Here is a 22,124-nt window from a genome sequence, read left to right as displayed (position 1 = left end):
AGACGCATATTGGCATGCAGATTTGACAGCCTCCTTCATCGTGTCCCTGATTAGCCGTGACAGCAGGATCAGTTAACAGGCTTTAGCTGAATGAATTATGTCTGTTTGTGCAAGTTAAGAATAAAAATGCTGACGATGTAGCAGGCAGCCATCATTTGCGGAACCCTTTTTGGTTTGCCTGTTATGTTTTTGAGCTCATAACAGCAAGTCCATGTCTGAAATATGTTTCCAATCATCCCACTTTGACATTTTCTGAGCAGACAAAAGAAATGGAACAAAGGTCACAAAAGAAAGAAGGAGAAGAAGAAATGAAACTGCCCTCCTGGTAAACTAGCATCATCATCATCACCACCACAGGGTACCTCAGTGATGCACCTCCGCGCTTCACGAAATCCGCCTTCTTCAGTACGGTGCAAACTTCTGTCTCTCGGGCTTCTTCATCCCGTTGGCTGAGGATGAGATCTTGGCCGTGTAGGATGCCAGAGCTGCTGCTGCGTGGGCTGGAACTGCAACAGCCGATGTCGCCGCGGAACCCGGGATCACCGGGGCCCCGATAGCTGCCGCTGCAGCCGCCACCGCTGAACCGGGAGGGGTGGAGAGTGCCAGGTAGGGGATGGATTTCACTCCCAGGAGGCTGGTGAGGGGGAGGGCATAGGGAGCGCCCAGGATGGGAGCATGGGGCAGTGTGGCGCCCATCGCTGCCAGGGGGGAGGAGGAGGAGGACGAGGCAGAGACAGGGGGGGCAGGCTGGGTGAAGCTCATGGTCAAGTCAACGGGAGACGGCATGGAGGAGGACTGGGCGGTGGATTTGGCTGTCTCTAAACTGGAGTGGGGGGGTGGAGGTGGAGGGAAGGGACGGAGGGTGGAGGAGAGGGGGGGTAAGGGAGGAGGGAGGTTTGGATGGAGAAGGGTTAGAGGGTTAAATCAAAGACATGTTAAAGAAATCAAGAGTAAGAAACAAAACCCAAACTGAAAAACAAACAAACAAACAGGATATTCTGGAGAGTAAAAATGAAATAAATGAAATCTGAAAAACAAATCATAAGACAGGTGTGTTTTGCTGGAGGTTGCGACACTGCTGTAGGGGAGTTCACTGTACAGATGGGGGGTGTGCTGTATAAGTTGGGGTGATGGCTTGGGAGGGGACTTAGGGAGGAGGGAACAAAATCATTACAGATTTATTAGGATGGAAGAGACACTGCTAGTTGGAAAAAAACAGCCGGAAAATAACCACAAAAGACTTTTATCCTTTCAAAATTCTCTCTTATGATCAATGTACATTTTTGTAAGTATAGCGTGGAACATTCAAAGAACTACAGTAGTCTTGCAGCTACTTTTAAGCCTTTTATGACATATGGCTGTTTTTAAGTATTTCCTGCCTAAACCTACAGTAGCATTAGCTACAAGAGACAGAGGCAAAGCGACAACCTTCCATTCATTTTCAATTAGAGTGGTCGTTTTGAAGTGACGAGAGACAATGGTCGCTATACCGCCAGCGAGGAGGTGCCAAAATAGATAAGAAGTCTATTTTATGCAAATATTCAGCGATACAACATGACAACTGCCAATCTGAGTAAAAAGGCAACATGATGTCAGCTTGTTGCTCAGTGAACAAAATAATCCAAGGTGGTGGAAAAACACTCTAAAACATCTTATTTCTGTAATACTCTGGCATGACATTTTTTTCTCTATACGAGAAAGTACCTCCGCAGATGCTGAGCAATACAACATAAGGAGTTCCAATTCAAGTGAGGCAGCGTGATGGACTTTGGCTGGCTGTACAACTTGCTCCCAAAGAGCTGTATTTCTATGTAGGTCTTTTTGGTATTTTTTCCCCCTCATATTTTAGGCAACGTAATGGTCCAGTGATTAAAGCATTGGGCTTGTGACCAGAGGTTCCTCGGTTCAAATCCCAATCTGACTGGAAAATCACTAAGGGCCCTTGGGCAAGGTCCTTAATCCCTAGTTGCTCCCGGTGTCCATCCAGTTAGATGTTTCGTTTCTTGAGTTCTCCAAGGCTTTTGACAAGGTTGATCACCATCGCTTGGTCCATAAACTCGCTTATTATGGGATAAGAGGTTTTTCCAATATTTGGATCTCAAGATGGCTTGCAGACCGCACACAGGCTGTTGTTGTTGGAGGTGAGTGCTCTTTCGATGCCAATGTTGCTTCTGGAGTGCCTCAGGGTACAGTCTTGGGCCCTCTCTTATTCTTATTGTACATCAATGATATAGGTGAGGATATAACATCTCCCATTCGACTTTTTGCTGATGACTGTGTCCTGTATCGGCCTATTAGGTCACCAGTTGATGCTCATACGCTTCAGACTGATTTGACCTCTCTTGAGAACTGGTCTCACACATGGAGGATGACTTTCAATATCAACAAATACTATAAGTTATCAGTTACGCGAAAATGGCATCCTTACAGTACTAGATATCAAATTGATAATAAAACTGCTGACTGATGTCCCCCACAATCCCTATCTTGGGGTTGATTTCCAGCATGACCTTAAATGGGATCAGCATATTCAGAACATCTCCTCAAAGGCCAGTGGTGTATTAAGTTTCTTACAGAGGAATTTGTCATCTTGTCCACCTATGGTGAAGGAACAGGCATACTTCACACTGGTACAGCCACACTTAGAGTATGCAAGTGCTTCCTGGGACCCTTATCTCATTAAAGACAAGGCTAAGCTTGAGATGGTCCAGCGCCAAGCAGCCAGATTCATTTCTAATTTGGAGGTGATGGTCTAGTGGTTAAGGCAATGGGCTTGAGACCAGAAGATCCTCGGTTCAAATCCCAGCCTGACTGGAAAATCACTAAGGGCCCTTGTGTGTGGCAGTTACTGGGGATGGCTATAGATGTAGGTGTGTAGTGGGGGCCTTGTATGGCAGCAACCTCACATCGGGGTGAATGTGAGGCATTAGTGTGTAAAGTGCTTTGAGCAGATGGAAAAAAGCTATATAAATGTAGTCCATTTTAAATGCAGTCCATTTATTTTGTTAAAAGTTACACGGCACTTAACGACAGTCAACAAAGCCCAAACGAAACAAGAAGTCTGGACTTTCGTTGACATCATTTAACCTTTGCGCAGCTTCATTCCTGCAGGTGGCACCTCGTCAGGATTTTTAAACTGTCAAAAAATTTGAACAAATGCCGCAGAAAAAGTCAATTCATCTGTACTTCGTTTTCCTGCAGTTCTTGACTTTTTTAATCGTTTACTTACTTGTTGTAACGTTAGCATTTAGTTTGATTTCGTTCGACCAGCTGAAAGTTTTCATACAGTGCAGAAGCTGGTTTGTGAGTGCTGCTGTGGTGGAGAGCTGCAGCTCCTCCGTGGCGGAGCTGGTGTGTGGTGTGGGGCTTCTGCCACTGCGTGTGATGGGGCGAGTGTAGCTGCTGTCATGCCTGGCCGGTCAGGAAGAATTTGTTGGCCTCCTCCACCAGCGCATGGCAGTCCATGATCATGGTGTTCTTTCAGCACTGCACCTGAGGAGAGTGTTGTTGCACAAAAAGTCCGACCGGTATGCAGCATTCTGCCCATGAACTCTGAAGGACTTGCTGTCCTCCAGCCCAGAAGAGCCTGCTGGGCCTGTCAGTGTCTGACAGTTCAAAAGTTTTGAGCAAGTGATCCTTGAATGATGCGTATTTGTTCGCAGTGGGGGAGCTTTGCAGGAGCGCGATCAGCCTCGTTGCCATGGACGTAATATTTCATGTCCTCTGCGGTGATCTCACAGAGTGCCTTGGTTTGTGCAAACCAGGCAGTAGTTTACAGAAGCGTGACTTTGAGCATGAAGTGTGAAAAAAGTTCCAGCAGCAGCAGACATTCAAGTGTGAACAGCTTTGATCCATCGAGGTGTGACATATAAAAACTGAAAACCCAGTGTGATCGTGAATAGCTGCATTCTTTTATTTTCGTTTCAGTCGCTGAATCATGCACGAGACAGTCCCTTTGTGCGCGTGTGTACGTGCGCATGTGCTACAGCACATCCAAACACTGAATGCATTCATCCAGAGTGAATCAGCTGGAGAAAAGGTGAAGCATGTGTGTGTGTGTGTGTGTGTGTCTGATCAGAACTGGTAATCAAACCAGTGCGTGTGCGTGTAACTGACTGCTTGATCACACAGCCACAGCGCTCGTTGATCAGAAACACCAGGGTTTAGAAAAAAAGGCAGAGAGACAGTGCTATTGCTCTCTGTCTCCTGTCTTCTGTCGTCTTCTGCTGAAACAAGAGAAGGGAAGTTTAAGTTTGCTTGTGACTTTAAATGGCAATATTTTCTACTTTTTTTGGGACACAGAAAGACTCTGAACTTTGTGATCTGATGTTCCCAGCCCTGACAAGGAAGCAGTGCATCCCGCTGTACATCTGGAAACCTGAGTGCCATTTACTTTACTGTTTAGAGAAGGAAGCGCATTTCCGCATGCAAAAAAGAAAAGAAAAAAAAAAAACGAAGGCAGGAGTGCGGCACGGGCTACACATGACAGAACCCATACATTAAAAGCAAACATACACAGCTGCAAGCAAATCTACAAATGCAACGATACGCAAAAACGCTGAATATGCACACATTTCGGGTGTACAGACAGCGATTAGAGTTTTGGTATTTGAGAGATTTGAGAAATATTTGGCATGTTTGGCTTGTGTATTATATTTTGGTGTAGTATTTAACATGTGTAGTTAGTGTGGTGGATTTTTTGTAATAATGACGCATCTGATGAATGTTTTGTGTGGTTAGTGTGGTGTTTTTTTGTAAAAATGAGGTATCTTATGAATGTTGAGCAAGTGCTTCAATTTTTGTTTTTAATTGGAGCAAGACGGAGTGTGCAGCGTGTCGTTAGAGTCTGAACCAGACAGTGAAGATTCTGATGATGAAGGAGATGATAACTCTTTTGCTCTGGATGAGCAACCAGAGCAGGTGGATCCACCGGCATGCGCACAGATCTCCACAGTGGGTCAGATCGTGCGCTTCTCTTTGCAGTTTCTCCAGGACTCAGGCGCTACAGAGCTCTGTCCCAGCGCCGAGTCCTGGAACACAGAGATGCAGACACACACTGCTCCAGCACTGGCTCCAGGCGTGTTTCATTTAAAACGTCTAGATCAACGTTAGCTTTGGTTTTGTTTTGTTCCTCTTTCATTCCTTTTGCACTCTTGATTTGCAGGCTGTTCAGTGATGGGAAAAGTCAAAAGCTCATTTGTCCACCTTTTCTGGACGATTTGTGACTTTTTTACTTTTTTTCCCCTTTCGTTCAGGAATCATTGTATGCTGTGACTTGGCCTTTAGAGAGTTAAAAACAACAACAACACACAAAACACTTAAATCTGAAAACCCTGTTTTTTTTAACCAGATAATACAGCTGAGCTGATTTACAAGACATTATATGGAGATGTTAGCACGCTAACTAGCGATACAGGAGTGTTACTGTGTGCTACGTTGTACTGAAACAAATCAAGCGAACTTTGGTTCTGTTAAGCAGTCAAGCATAGAATAAAACCTCACAGTGACTGTGTCAGTTTCTACGTCCTTTATAATTGATCATTAAACATTGTGCACACTAACGGCAAGTAACTATGAACTGCCACGCCCTGAAAACTCCCATAAACTAACAAATGCCAACTCCTTGTCTCCCTCATTTGTAGCTAATGTGACTGTGGGGTTACTGACACATCCAAAGGTAAAACCTTATTAGTCCTGAACATTATGACAAATGGGTTATTTACTCTGAGAGAAAGCTTCTTGAAATTTCAGATAAATAAGTAGCCTTCAATTTTAGGTTCAACAATGAAGATAAAAACACTGAAAGAGGATTTTATTTCAAGTTTCACATGGTGTTAGTTTTGTCCCAAACAAATGCAAATTCAGTGTCCACAAAAAAAGGAAAACAAATTCCAACTTTTCCTCATTTTACACAGCAGTCTGTCCCATGTTGGGACCTGTTATTTTAAGCATGATCAACGCATGAGAACCTGCCTGTTGCCACAGCTAAAAAGAAGTCGACAGAGCCATGAAGAGGAACCATAAAGTATTGGTAAAGTGCATCCGGAAAGAATTCACATCGCTTCACTTTTTCCACATCTTGTTATCTTGCAGCCTTATTTCAAACTGGATGAAATTCATCAATGCTTCTCAAAATTATACCCACAATATCCTATAATGACTAAGGGAAAAAGTTTGTTTTTTTTTAAGATTTTTGCAAATGTATTATTATTATTATTATTATTAATAATAATAATAATAATGAAAGAACACTAGAAAATCACATGTACATAAATATTCACAACCTTTGCCACGAAGCTCAAAATAGAGTTCAGGGGCATCCTGTTTGCACTGATTTCTACAGCTTAATTGGAGTCCACCTGGGGTAAATTCAGTTGATTGGACATGATTTGGAAAGACACACACCTGTCTACATACAAGGTCTCACAGTTGACAGTGGATGTCAAAGCACAAACCAAGCATGAAGTCAAAGAAATTGACTGTAGACCTCTGAGACAGGATTGTCTCGAGACACAAATCTGGCGAAGGGCACAGAAACATTTTTGCTGCTTTGAAGGTCCCAGTGAGCACAGTAGCCTCCATCATCCATAAATGGAATAAGTTCAGATCCACCAGGACTCTTCCTAGCGCTGGCCGCCATCTAAACTGAGTGATCGGGGGAGAAGGGCCTTAGTCAGGGAGGTGACCAAGAACCCGATGGTCACTCTGTCAGAGCTCCAGCATTCCTCTGTGGAGAGAAGAGAACCTTCCAGAAGGACAACCTTCTCTGCAGCAACCCACCAATCAGACCTGTATGGTAGAGTGATCAGACGGAAACCACTCCTGAGTAAAAGGCACATGGCAGCCCACCTGGAGTTTGCCAAAAGGCACCTGAAGGACTCTGAGACCACAAGAAACAAAATTCTTTTGTCTGATGAGACAAAGATCTTTGGTGTGCATGCCAGGTGTCATGTTTGGAGGAAACCAGGCACCATCCCTACAGTGAAGCATGGCGGTGTCAGCATCATACTGTGGGGATGTTTTTCAGTGGCAGGAACTGGGAGACTAGTCAGGATTGAGGCAAAGATGAATGCAGCAATGTACAGAGACATCCTGGATGAAAACCTGCTCCAGAGTGCTCTTAACCTCAGACTGGGATGACGGTTCATCTTTCAGCAGGACAATGACCCAAAGCACACAGCCAAGATATCAAAGGAGTGGCTTCAGGACAACTCTGTGAATGTCTTTGAGTGGCCCAGCCAGAGCTCAGACCTGAATCTGACTAAACATCACTGAAGAGATCTGAAAATGGCTGTGCACCGACACTCCCCATCCAACCTGATGGAGCTTGAGAGGTGCTGCAAAGAGGAATGAACAAAACTGCCCAAAGATAGGTGGGGCAAGCTTGGGCATCATGTTCAAGAAGACTTGAGGCTGTAATTGCTGCCAAAGGTGCATCAACAAAGTGGACAACACAAAAAGTATAATAACACATTTCCATTGTAGCCCAAAAGGAGATACATGATCAGCATGTTCTACCTTAGCATTGGAATGTACTATAGAAGACATACCTCACTGAATTTTCATGTGTGTAACAGATTGGAATATACAAAATTCTAATCCAATTACATTTTTCTGTGAATGTGATCGGTTAATCGTGTGAGATTTCAGGCCGTATAATATCGGGGTAATGGTGGCAAAATATTCGACTGTTTCACATTTGGATGTATTACTCCGTGCCCTGACTGGTGTTCTGACGAGATGTCATTTCTGTTGAATGTCATTCCTGTCCTTCGTGCAACTGCGCATGCATGAGCAATATTGTTGGGATGCAGAAGTGTCGATTTATGTAACAAGATGCACAGTTTGACAGAACACCGGTTGCGTGCGCTGTTAGCTGAGAGCGAGAAAAGGTCACGTACCACCGCCGCCTAAATGGGTGAATTTAAACTACCATACAAAAGTACTGATGTGTATTCTGATACACAATTACCATTTCACATTTCATGGATTTGATGAATTTTCACATTTGATGGATTACTCCGTGCTCTGACCGCTGTTGGAGCGATGCTGCCTCAGCTCAATGGTAAGCCTTGCTGACCGAATTACCCACACAAAAATAAACTGTGCAAACAATGGAATTGAATTAGAATGGGAATAACCCCCTTGTGTCTGATTATTTGCGGACGTTCATGCTGTTATATGGTCGCAAATAGCCGTTTTACGGTTCCGCTAATGCGTAAAGCGCTATTTGCGACCATATAACAGCATGAACGTCCGCAAACCATCAGACACAAGGGGGTTATTCCCTAAACGACCCATATAAAATTAACAAGGTCGTAATAGGGGACTGTACATCATCCACACCGGTTCTGAACACTGGTACACCTCAGGGATGTGTGCTCAGCCCAGTTCTCTCTCACCCTCTACACCCATGACTTTTCAGATCATCCATCTCTGGAACTTGGTCCTCAAGTTTGCGGATGATACCACAGTGGTGGTGGGCCTCATATCGGACAATGATGAGGCTCACTACGGAGAAGTTATTGGTGTGCAGCCAGTATCTTTGTTCTGAACATCTGTAAGAACAAGGAGGTCATTGTGTACTACAGAAGGTCCAGAAAGACAGAACATGCTCCTCTCTTTATCCATGGGGACGCAGTAAAGCAGGTGGACAGCATTAGATTCCTGGGCTTCCACATCATATCCGACCTGACCTGGCCTCTGCATACATCCTGCCTGGTGAAGAAAGCCCAGCAAAGTCTTTTTTTTCCTCAGGAAACTGAAATGGGCTGGACTTTCCTATTGGCTGCTCACAAACTTTTATAGTGCCACAATAGAGAGCATCCTCTCCCACAGTGCCACAGTGTTATGGGAGCTGTATGGTACAGGACAGGAAGAACTTGGTCCGGGTGGTGAGGACAGCTCAGGGGATTGTGGGAGATCCTCTCCCAGATGTGGATTCAATATATGTTGGCCAGGGCTAGGTGCATTGCAATGGATCCCACCCATCCAGGCAACAGACTGTTTGTACCGCTTCCATCGGGGAAACGGAACGTGGAAAGAACACAGACCACAAGACTGTAGGTGCACTGACACGAACATGCCCATTTTTAGCCATCTAAAAGGGTAATTATTTGTCATGTTTACATTATCACGGCTTGATAAAACAGTTGTGTGTTCTTTCCTTCTTGTGTGCAGCTGTTAAAGTACGTATGTTTATAACAGATTTAACTTCTTGTTATAATTCTTCAGACGAGCTGCGCTCTGATGCGATCCGCTGACGTCACCACTTGCTCTGTTCAGTTCTTCTTTACTCCACTTGACAAGATGCACGTTGTGTTGGAGATTACATCGCGTCACATAGCACGATATTTGTACGTGAAAGATTTTTTTGAACATTTCAAAATTCTCTGTGGGCAATAGCACGCACCGGCGCACCTCTGGTGTCCTGTCTGCACCTGTTAAAGACGAGTTTACTCTCCAGCACGACACACAGACATGGTTTTTAATGCGGGCAAAGCGGACAGCTGCCCCGGGTGCATTTTTTTCATGACACACAGGGGGCAGCATAAACACTTAAGAAAAAATAAATAATCATCACCTGCACTGCAAAGTGGTGATCATATCACTGTGTGGGGAATTAGCAAATTGGTGCCCCCTCCCTGCAGCTGTAGGTGCCCGTACTTGCTGAGCTGCACCAGTGTAAAAGGTTTGGCTGTTCCTTTCTGCGATTGTCCCCTGGAACAGGCGCTCTGCTCCTCGTTGACTCCGGACGGATCTTCCTGCGGTGCTCCCGTTTCTACACTGTTCTGCTCAGCAGGATCTTGCTGTCTGGTGACAAAGTTCACTAGGACGCAGCACAGAACCAGAACTCTGCACCCAGAACACGTGTTTGAACGCGACCAGACCAAGTGTAAGAACAGGTTCAAATTTCACCAGAGAGGACAAACTGCCCACTCATGGAAAAAAAAAAACTTTGCAGAAGGAGAGCCTGCTTATTGAGGGTTTAGAAATTGAGTTGTGTTCACATTATGAGCTGAAGTGACTTGAATCTAACCTTTTTTGTGTGCCTGCATCTGATCCCGTGTACACTTTAACAAATTACAACATACGAGGTCTGTTAGAAAAGTATCTGACTTTTTTATTTTTTGCAAAAACCTGATGGATTTGAATCATGTGTGCTTGCATCAGCCAACCTTGAACCTTTGTGTGCATGCATGAACTTTTTCACGCCTGTCGATTGCATCATTTTCTTGTAAGCAGCCTTTGTGTGAGGACGTGTCTAGTGCGCTCGGCGGATTTTCATTTCAAGGAAAAAGACGGAACGACTGGAGCAGCGCCGCATCAAATTTTGCCAGAAACTGGCCGACAGCCAGGTGGAAACCATTCGGATGATTCAGACGGCTTTCGGTGACTTTTCAGTCGTGTGACTATCCGAGAAATTGTGGAAGAGGTGGGCATGTCACAGCATGACCTGTGAGACTTGTGAGGCGCTTTTGCTCCGCCGTCAGCAGCAGCATGAATTTCGCCGCTACTCTTTTCATGGCCAAATCTTCTGTCACAGTGGAATGTGCCAAAAAAGTGCTGATGTCCACCTCTTCCACAATTTTTCGGATAGTCACACGACTATGCGAAAGTCTTTAAACCGGTTGTACCGCTCCTTAATCTGTGTGATGCCCAAAGCATCGTCAGTGAAAGCCATCTGAATCTTCCAAATGGTTTCCACCTGGCTGTTGCCCAGTTTCTGGCAAAATTTGATGCGGCGCTGCTCCAGTCGTTCCGTCTTTTTCCTTTAAATGAAAATCCGCTGAGCGCACAGCACATGTCCTCACACAAAGGCTGCTTACCAGAAAATGATGCAATCGACAGGCATGAAAAAGTTCACGCATGCGCATGAGGGTTCAAGGTTGGCTCATGCAAGCACACATGATTCAAATCCATCAGGTTTTTGCAAAAAATAAAAAGGTCCAATACTTTTCTAACAGACCTCGTATATGTACTTAATCTAATTTTTTGTTAACCCTCACCACAAATCCTGGTTGTTTAACAAAATATATAGCTAATTTAACAAAATCTATAATTAATTGTATTTTACATTATATTCTGCTTAATATTTTAACAACTGAGGTATGTTGGACCGGTTTACAGAACTAGATTAAGTGATTATAGCAGAGTGTAAGTAAGTCCCTTCGGCTGCTCCCTTGTTTGCACTCGGGGTCGCCACAGCAAATCCAAGGTGGATCTGCATGTTGAACTGGCACAGGTTTTATGTCCAATGCCCTTCCTGACGCAACTCCACATTACATGGAGAAATGTGGCAGGGGTGGGATTTGAACCCGGAACCTTCTGCACTGAAACCAAGCGCAGAGTGTGAATGTGCCAAATCAAGTTATTTGATGTGAGATTTGACTTCCTTACTGTTTTATGAACCGTCTGAACATCTCAAGATTAATTTATGTATTTTCCCTGTTATCTTCCTTTGTGTTTGTGCTCTGAGATCCGATTCAGTTCTGATTTCATTCTGCTTTCTGTGTCATCACTGGTAATATGATGGCTGTGAGATCAGATAACGGTCACTTACAAACAGGAAAAAACAAAACATTCAGGAACAAATAAAGGACTCAGAATTGGACGGACTGCCATCAGAAACTGTAACGATGAAACCAGGGCCAGAAGGAAAGTCAGCACTGCAGAATCACTGGCATCTACAACAGGCGTCTGTCTTCATATGTCAGAAATGTCCAACAGAGGGCGTAAATCTAAGATTGGTGCACATAGTTAAATAAGATGATCCTTCTGGTGCTACACCATAAAAGCGCTAATCGTTCCTCCTTAAAAGACAGATTAATATAGCGTCTAATGACAGACATTTAGCATGTGACGGTATGTTTATTCAAATTTGCAATTCATGGATGTACTATAAGAGTTATATTGTAGCCTGTGTTGTTTTGATGTCAATTTCAATTGCAATTTCAGGGGCACTTCTAAAATATTAAAAATAATAATAAAGCAAGAAAAAAATGGCTGTTTGTGCAAAATTTTGTCTGCCTTTTTTTGCGGGGGGCTCGGAGGGGGTCTTGTAGGGGGTCAGTGTAGAACTGCCACTGACGACACATCACGACACAGGCAGAAAAGGCATCCTCGTGTCAGTGGGCCCTAAGAGACAGCTTTTCCCCCAGAGCTGTGAAATCCATTTCCCCCAGTGCACAGTCACACACATTTCCACTCATCATTCTCCTACAGTCACTTAAGCACCCTACAATCCGCATACACACACACACACACACTCGTCATTTTCCTACAGTCACTCACACCCCCCACAGAGGCACAATGCTGCACCTTACACTACTTTTTGCCAACGCCCAATGCTTAATTTGTGTTTTGCATTTGTGTTCATATTTTATATATACATCCTCTGTACATATCTGTTTGCCTGTTTTCCTTTTTTGACATTGATTGCCAAGAGCTTCGGAAAGGAATTTCATTATATGTAAGCATAATGACAATAAAGAGATCAATCTCTAAAAAACAAACAAACAAAACAAAACCACAAGGTGAGTTAGGAGATGACCTGGTACTAAGAAAAAGCATGAGTCAGTGAAGTTTGGAACACTGGTATAAAGTCTAACTACATCTATAGAGGCCATGAGGTGATCACTGTTATTACAAGACCACCAACAGTTGACTTATGAGGCTTTCAGTGTCTTTTAGAGATGAAATTGAATAAAGGTTTGGTAATTCATGTATGCACTTATAGTACTGACAGGGACTAGAAGGAGAGAGCATATCTCACCCATATTGGCCTCTCTTCATTGGTTTCCTGTTAATTCTAGAATAGAATTTAAAATTGTTCTTCTTACTTATAAGGTTTTGAATAATCAGGTCCCATCTTATCTTAAGGACCTCATAGTACCATATCACCCCAATAGAGCGCTTCACTCTCAGACTGCAGGCTTACTTGTAGTTCCTAGGGTTTGTAAGAGTAGAATGGGAGGCAGAGCCTTCAGCTTTCAGGCTCCTCTCCTGTGGAACCAGCTCCCAATTCAGATCAGGGAGACAGACACCCTCTCTACTTTTAAGATTAGGCTTAAAACTTTCCTTTTTGCTAAAGCTTATAGTTAGGGCTGGATCAGGTGACCCTGAACCATCCCTCAGTTATGTTGCTATAGACTTAGACTGCTGGGGGGTTCCCATGATGCACTGAGTGTTTCTTTCTCTTTTTGCTCTGTATACACCACTCTGCATTTAATCATTAGTGACTGATCTCTGCTCCCCTCCACAGCATGTCTTTTTCCTGGTTCTCTCCCTCAGCCCCAACCAGTCCCAGCAGAAGACTGCCCCTCCCTGAGCCTGGTTCTGCTGGAGGTTTCTTCCTGTTAAAAGGGAGTTTTTCCTTTCCACTGTCGCCAAGTGCTTGCTCACAGGGGGTCGTTTTGACCGTTGGGGTTTTTACGTAATTATTGTATGGCCTTGCCTTACAATATAAAGCGCCATGGGGCAACTGTTTGTTGTGATTTGGCGCTATATAAATAAAATTGATTTGATTTGATTTATAGGGAGATATTTTGGGAACCATTCAGTGGGCTTGTGTATTTTAGGTTTCTATAGGAACGTCATTAGAAAAGTACTTTAATTCAAACTAACATAACCAAAACAACACTTTCTTTATAAAGTGATCAATTTCGACAGAGAGCACTGGATCACTTTCCAGATTATTTAAATTTTGTAAAAATGACGATCAGGCAGCTGTCTGCTTGATTTCATCACCATACATTTTACTATCCATTGGAGCCATTCCAGAACCTTTACCAGAAAGTTTCTCAGTGACGTTAAGGTTCTTAGACAAGAAGATGAAGCAGCCAGTTGGGCAACAAGTGTGGCTTAAATACATGTTTCAGTTATTCTGGTGTCTCATTCAATTTACCCACAGAATGTTTCAAAATGAGAAAAAAAAATAACCTGTGTACATTTAAACATCTATTGCATGTACATTGATGGGTAAGCTGGTTCTGCCTCTGTGATACAGCACATTGTAATTTTAACTCGATGGAGTGAAAGGCATTGGACATCAGTGCAGGCACCAAGTTCAGCCTTTTGTTGAGGACTGAGTCTCTATTCAGAGGCTCTCTGATCAGATATGTAGATTGTAGATTAGGCCAGTGTTCTCTGACTGCCTGAGAACCCAGACTCAAAGGGGTGACCCTCTGCTTGGGCCATGCTACAAACATAAATTACAGAACAATTCACAGAACAATTCATGGACGAATATACAAGAAATGCTGTTGGTGCACAGGACAGGAGGGTCGCCAACACAAATACAACTCCCATCTCTGGATGGAGCTGCACCTTAAACAGAGAGAAAAAACAGAATCAGGGATCAGAAAGACAAGAAATACTGTATAATTTGTCAGCATTAATCAACAAGAAAAACAGAAGAAATACTTAGGTGATTGCCGGCCACTAGCCCTAAGCTTCACTGAAAGACCCAGAATTTAGGTAAAGCTGAGGCTGCGGCCCACTCCAATTACTAATAAAATGAATTAAAAGAGTAAAAAGCGTAAAACAAAACTATACCAGTATGCTAGCCATATGAAAGGGAAAAGAAGTGCGTCTTAAGTCTGGACTTGAAAAATCTCCACAGAATCTGACTGTTTTATTGATGCAGGGTTCCACAGAACAGGGGCACAATAAGAGAAAGCTCTATGACCTGCAGACTTATTATTCACCCCTGGGACACAAAGTAGTCCTGCACCCTGAGAACGCAAAGCCCGGGCGGCACGTAAGGTTTAATTAGGTCAGCTAGGTAGGGAGGTACCAGTCCGTGAAGAATTTTATAGACAAGTAGCAGAACCTTAAAATCTGATCTCACTGGGACAGGAAGCCAGTGAAGGGATGCCAAAATGGGTGTAATGTGGTCGAACTTTCTGCTTCGTGTCAAAAGTCTGGCTGCAGCATTTTGAACCAACAGGAGAGCCCTAATGATAGACTGCAGCAAACCAGAAAATAGAACATTGCAGTAGTCCAATCTAGAAGAGATAAATGCATGGATCAGGGTCTCAGCATCAGCCATAGACAGGATGACGAATCTTCCCTATATTTCGCAGGTGGAAGAAAGCAGTCCTCGTAATATTTCTAATGTGGAGGCCAAAGGACAACGTAGGATCAAAAATTACCTCAAGGCTCCTCACTTCGTCAGTGTGATGTATGACACACGAACCTAGGCTGAGCGTTAACTGGTCAAATTGATGCCAATGTCTCACTGGACCAAGAACCATCATTTCAGTCTTATCAGAGTTTAAAAGTAGGACGTTTCTAGACATCCAACTTCTCACTGCTGCAAGGCAATCTTCTAAGGATTTCATGTGAACGAGATTACCAGCAATTATCGGCATGTATAACTGAGTATCATCAGCATAGCATTGAAAGGTAATCCCAAAACAGCGCAATATGTGCCCAAGGAGAGCTATATAAAGGGAGAAAAGCAGGGGGCCAAAGACAGACCCCTGTGGAACCCAAAATTTCATGTCACTAAGGTTTGAGGTAGTGTTACTGTACAAAACACACTGAGAACGACTGGTCAAGTATGACATCAGCCGTGCAAGGGCATTCCCAGTAATCCCAAAATGATTTTCCAGGCTATCAAGTAGAATATGATGATCCATGGTATCAAATGCAGCACTGAGATCTAACAGCGAACAGAACAGTAGTGGTGTCCAAATCCATTGTAAGCAGATCATTCACCACTTTAGTGATAGCCGTCTCTGTGGAATGATATTTTCTCAAAGCAGACTGCAGTGGCTCAAAGAGATTATTCTCAGTAAGATAGTCTACGAGCTGCTGTGACACCACTTTTTCCAGAATTTTAGAGCAAAATGATAGATTTGATATCGGCCGATAGTTTTTCAATACACCAGGGTCAAGATTAGGTTTCTTAAGTAATGGTTTAATCACTGCAGATTTGAAACATTTAGGAACAGATCCAGAAGTTAAAGAAAGATGAATAATTTCCAGCACAGTTGGCCCAAGAGTGGGCCACAGGTCCTTAAACAGTTTTGTTGGCATAGGATCAAATAAACAGGTTGTGCTTTTTCTTGACATTACGAGATTCATCAGCATGCCTTGTGAGATACTATCAAATTCTGTAAATCTAGGTAATACCTCAGTAGTGGCGCCCACCTCAATAGCATGATGTAGTGGCTGGGTTAAGGCATGCTGGGATATGTTTAACCTAATGTCTTCTATTTTGTTCTCAAAGTAATCCAGGAAATCTTGTGTGGTAAAAGGAGAGTGAACTACAGGTGGTTGTCCATTAATAAGTGTTGCCACCGTGTCGAACAATAACTTTGAGTTATGCTTGTTTTTGTTGATCAAGTCAGAGTAATAGGTCCGCTTTGTAGCCAATATTGCATGCTTATAGTCTAGGATAGCATCATGCCACACAAGGTGGAATACTTCTAATTTTGAATGATGCCATTTCCATTCTAGATGTCTTGCCTTATGCTTGAGGTCATGCAGGTACAACCCCTGGCAAAAATTATGGAATCACCGGCCTTGGAGGATGTTCATTCAGTTGTTTAATTTTGTAGAAAAAAAGCAGATCACAGACATGACACAAAACTAAAGTAATTTCAAATGGCAACTTTCTGGCTTTAAGAAACACTATAAGAAATCAAGAAAAAAAGATTGTGGCAGTCAGTAACAGTTACTTTTTTAGACCAAGCAGAGGAAAAAATTATGGACTCACTCAATTCTGAGGAATAAATTATGGAATCACCCTGTAAATTTTCATCCCCAAAACTAACACCTGCATCAAATCACATCTGCTTGTTAGTCTGCATCTAAAAAGGAGTGATCACACCTTGGAGAGCTGTTGCACCAAGTGGACTGACATGAATCATGGCTCCAACACGAGAGATGTCAATTGAAACAAAGGAGAGGATTATCAAACTGTTAAAAGAGGGTAAATCATCACGCAATGTTGCAAAAGATGTTGGTTGTTCACAGTCAGCTGTGTCTAAACTCTGGACCAAATACAAACAACATGGGAAGGTTGTTAAAGGCAAACATACTGGTAGACCAAGGAAGACATCAAAGTGTCAAGACAGAAAACTTAAAGCAATATGTCTCAAAAATTGAAAATGCACAACAAAACAAATGAGGAACGAATGGGAGGAAACTGGAGTCAACGTCTGCGACCGAACTGTAAGAAACCGCCTAAAGGAAATGGGATTTACATACAGAAAAGCTAAACGAAAGCCATCATTAACACCTAAACAGAAAAAAACAAGGTTACAATGGGCTAAAGAAAAGCAATCGTGGACTGTGGATGACTGGATGAAAGTCATATTCAGTGATGAATCTCGAATCTGCATTGGGCAAGGTGATGATGCTGGAACTTTTGTTTGGTGCCGTTCCAATGAGATTTATAAAGATGACTGCCTGAAGAGAACATGTAAATTTCCACAGTCATTGATGATATGGGGCTGCATGTCAGGTAAAGGCACTGGGGAGATGGCTGTCATTACATCATCAATAAATGCACAAGTTTACGTTGATATTTTGGACACTTTTCTGATGTTTGAGGATGATGAAATCATTTTTCAAGAAGATAATGCATCTTGCCATAGAGCAAAAACTGTGAAAACATTCCTTGCAAAAAGACACATAGGGTCAATTTCATGACATAGGGTTAATGTCAACGAGCAGATGTGATTTCATGCAGGTGTTAGTTTTGGGGATGGAAATTTACAGGGTGATTCCATAATTTATTCCTCAGAATTGAGTGAGTCCATATTTTTTTCCTCTGCTTGGTCTAAAAAAGTAACCATTACTGACTGCCACAATCTTTTTTTCTTGATTTCTTATAGTGTTTCTTAAAGCCAGAAAGTTGCCATTTGAAATGACTTTAGTTTTGTGTCATGTCTGTGATCTGCTTTTTTTCTACAAAATTAAACAACAGAATGAACATCCTCCGAGGCCAGTGATTCCATAATTTTTGCCAGGGGTTGTAATCACTGAACCAAGGTGACTGTGATTTGGGGGAGCACAGTTTTAACACATCTGGCACAATCATGTCGAATGTAGTTTTGAGCACTGAGTTTAAACTATCCACAAGTCTGTCTACTGACTGGGTATTTGTCAAATGTGAAGCTAAGAGATCAGGCAGTCTAGCTTCGAGTTCAGGCTTATTTAAGGAGTTGATGCATTGCCATAGTGATATATAAGGTTGTTGTTCCACTAAACACGGCAGCGAAACTGTAAACGTAATAAGTGAGTGATCAGAGACCACTGATGTAAGAGGCATAATGTCAATATTCATGACAACAACACCACGTTCGAGAACCAGATCCAGGGTATATCCACTAATGTGCGTTGAGTCCCGAATGCATTGCCAAAATCCTAATGCATCCACAATTTCCATAAATGATTTGCAGAGGGGATCAAAGACTTATTTATATGAACGTTAAAGTCACCAATGATCAGAATGTTATCTGCACTAGTTGACAAGTTAGAGACGAACGCACCAAATTCATCTAAAAATTCAGAATATGGGCCAGGAGACCTATATACAGTGACAAGGTAATATGGCTGGTTTTTATTCTTCTGACCGTGGCAATGCGTAATATCCTGAGCAGAGCGGAGAATCACATGCTCAAACAAGTTATATTTGTGACCCCCAACAGCTAATAAGCTAGACCTAGATTTATAAATAAGAACAACACCCCCGCCTTGCTTTGCATCACGAGGGACATGACTAAATGTATATGCTGGTGGGCAGGCCTCATTTAAGGGGAGGACAGCTGTAGGTTTAAGCCAGGTTTCACATAACCCAGTCATATCTAAGTGATGATCAATAATTAGATCATTGATCAACAATGATTTTGAGGACAGTGATCTTATGTTAATGAAACCCAGTCTAAGGACCTCACTGGTTTTGACAGTTGAACTGTTTGGGTTTAGGTGTAGTTCCAGAGTAGCATATATAAGATGCCTAGAAGTAGGTTTAGGTTTGAGACATTCCACACGCGTTGTAGGTAGCAGACACAAAATCTTTGCTATTGCTGGAACAACCACTTGGCCATCCTCAATTTCAAAATCATCCAATATAGTAATGGGTATTAAGTTTGGAAAGCATATCCCTCTATGATTTTTATGGACATGTTTACGGAAGCAAGCCATAGTCTCAACTTGTTGAATTTCCCTCCCTGACAGATAAACTGTACTATCACCATAGTGTATTTTCTGCACTAATTTCCCCGCTAAGCTAATGGATTCCACACCCACATTTATCATAACCCCTAGTGACTAGTAACTAGTGATATAAGTCCTTTAGAAACTACACTCAACACAAATATAAACGCAACACTTTTGGTTTTGCTCCCATTTCGTATGAGATGAACTCAAAGATCTAAAACTTTTTCCACATACACAATATCACCATCTCCCTCAAATATTGTTCACAAACCAGTCTAAATCTGTGATAGTGAGCACTTCTCCTTTGCTGAGATAATCCATCCCACCTCACAGGTGTGCCATATCAAGATGCTGATTAGACACCATGATTAGTGCACAGGTGTGCCTTAGACTGCCCACAATAAAAGGCCACTCTGTAAGGTGCAGTTTTATCACACAGCACAATGCACAGATGTTGCAAGATTTGAGGGAGCGTGCAATTGGCATGCTGACAGCAGGAATGTCAACCAGAGCTGTTGCTCGTGTATTGAATGTTCATTTCTCTACCATAAGCCGTCTCCAAAGGCGTTTCAGAGAATTTGGCAGTACATCCAACCAGCCTCACAACCGCAGACCACAGGTAACCACATCAGCCCAGGACCTCCACATCCAGCATGTTCACCTCCAAGATCGTCTGAGAACAGCCACTCGGACAGCTGCTGAAACAATCGGTTTGCATAACCAAAGAATTTCTGCACAAACTGTCAGAAACTGTCTCAGGGAAGCTCATCTGCATGCTCGTCGTCCTCATCGGGGTCTCGACCTGACTCCAGTTCGTCGTCGTAACCGATTTGAGTGGGCAAATGCTCACATTCGCTGCCATTTGGCACGTTGGAGAGGTGTTCTCTTCACAGATGATGCGAAGGAGATGTGTTGCACTGCATGAGGCAAATGGTGGTCACACCAGATACTGACTGGTATCCCCCCCCAATAAAACAAAACTGCACCTTTCAGAGTGGCCTTTTATTGTGGGCAGTCTAAGGCACACCTGTGCACTAATCATGGTGTCTAATCAGCATCTTGATATGGCACACCTGTGAGGTGGGATGGATTATCTCAGCAAAGGAGAAGTGCTCACTATCACAGATTTAGACTGGTTTGTGAACAATATTTGAGGGAAATGGTGATATTGTGTATGTGGAAAAAGTTTTAGATCTTTGAGTTCATCTCATACAAAATGGGAGCAAAACCAAAAGTGTTGCGTTTATATTTTTGTTGAGTATATTATAAATACAACTGTCATAATTTCTCTTTAAACGTGAAAACAGTTGTTTATATACATAAATTATAGAAATAATTCATGGAAAAATAAATGTATAAGCTTCATCAAGTAATATTTGTCATCCACTTGATACTGGGGCTTAGTAAATGACCTTCTAGACTGATTCACTGTGCCCCGGGTGCATGTGACACACATGAGTCATGTTATCAAATAGCTGATAGTCTGGAGAAGACATAACACATGCTCATCAGTTGGATGGGGTAGTCTTCTAACTAATATTTTTTTTGGGCCACCTTTCCTCTGTTGTGAGAAATAAATACAAAGATACTGACATCCACAAAATTTACTTTTGATAGAAAAGAACTGACTTCACTTGCCACTTAGTTTTACCCTTAATGTATCCAAAAACAAAACACTAATTTATAAGGGGGTGTCTTTATGCAGAAAAATATGGCATATCTGCTGCAAATATATATGTAGTTTTGCAGATATAGCTACTGATTCACTGTGCCCTGTGATTCACCGTGCCCTGGTTTCCCCTGCCTAAATGCATTTTTACAACAGGATTTTACTTTCTTAAAATAAATTCATTTATTGCTTTTCTGCCAACTACAGGGAAGGGCAGTCTCCTGAAATAAATCGGGAGGCAACTCATGGCTGCTTGTTTCAACCCAATAACATGACGGACTGATTTCAGCTCTCAGGGAATGGTTTACTGTGACAGTTACCATGACAACTCCCGTTTTAACAACATAACTGGTTAATGATCTTATTTTCTGATGTTTCCTTTACTGTGTGGAAAGTGTTTCATGTGGCATTCAGCCATTCATGACAGTTATAAGAAATGAACCCCTGGAGTTTCATTTCTGCAGCTCAGATGCAATGCAGCAAGATAACAGTATAAAAAAAAACCCTGGATTGAGTTTGTATAATGGGCAGCTGGAGTTCATCAGTCAGACCTTACGAAGATATATATGAATATAAAACTTTAACGTTTTAAGTAACAATTATACCAACTACATGTAGAATCTGATCTTAATCATGTCATATTATTGGCCTTAAATACCCAGTAATTTTTCACATTTTTTAAAAAATTCAAGACTGTTTAAGAATATCCAATAAACAATTTTCAGTTATTGCAATTACTGAGACTTGGTTGAGAGAGGAGCTAATTGATGCTGTTCAGCTTGAGGGATATGACTTTTTTGCTACAAATACGATGAAAAAACAGGGTGGTGGTGTGGTGCTTTATGGATGTTCAAATCATTAATGTGAAATTATACAAAAAATGTCATTCTCTTTGGAAAATATTATGGAATGTGTTACAGTGGAATTTAAATGTAAAAAAAAAAAAAATCATAATTATAAGCTGTGTTTATAGAGCTCCATGATCAAATATAAACATTTTTGACTGAAACTGACAACATAATTAAACACAATTAAAAATATTTGTTATTTGTTTATTTGTCTGTGCAGACGTTAATATAGATTTCTTAAATCTTCATGGTCAGTTACAAATAACAGAATTTCTAAACTCTGTGTTTTGCATGGGTCTGTATCCTGTGATCACACATCCGACCAGGATAACCATGAACACATTGACAATCACTGATAATATATTAACAAATGCTGCTGTAGGGAATATAACTGGTGGGATACCGATTAGTGATGTCATTGATCATTTGCT

At 42.2% G+C, this 22,124-nt stretch overlaps 1 protein-coding gene across 2 annotated transcripts in view; it reads right to left on the bottom strand.

Annotated features, from left to right (window-relative positions):
• Positions 1-198: 198 nt before the first annotated feature.
• Positions 199-22,124, bottom strand: part of pcbp4 (poly(rC) binding protein 4) — a 417,908-nt gene continuing 395,982 nt past the window's right edge. For both annotated transcript variants that reach the window (XM_034165899.1, XM_034165900.1), the window contains one exon: positions 199-823. In XM_034165899.1, coding sequence (XP_034021790.1) covers positions 403-823 — 421 coding nt within the window. In that variant the 3' untranslated portion in view covers positions 199-402. The remainder of the gene's footprint in view (positions 824-22,124) is intronic.

This window comes from Thalassophryne amazonica, chromosome 3 (genome assembly GCF_902500255.1).
Source record: "Thalassophryne amazonica chromosome 3, fThaAma1.1, whole genome shotgun sequence".
NCBI lineage: Eukaryota > Metazoa > Chordata > Actinopteri > Batrachoidiformes > Batrachoididae > Thalassophryne > Thalassophryne amazonica.
This window is presented reverse-complemented; position numbering and strand designations above follow the sequence as displayed.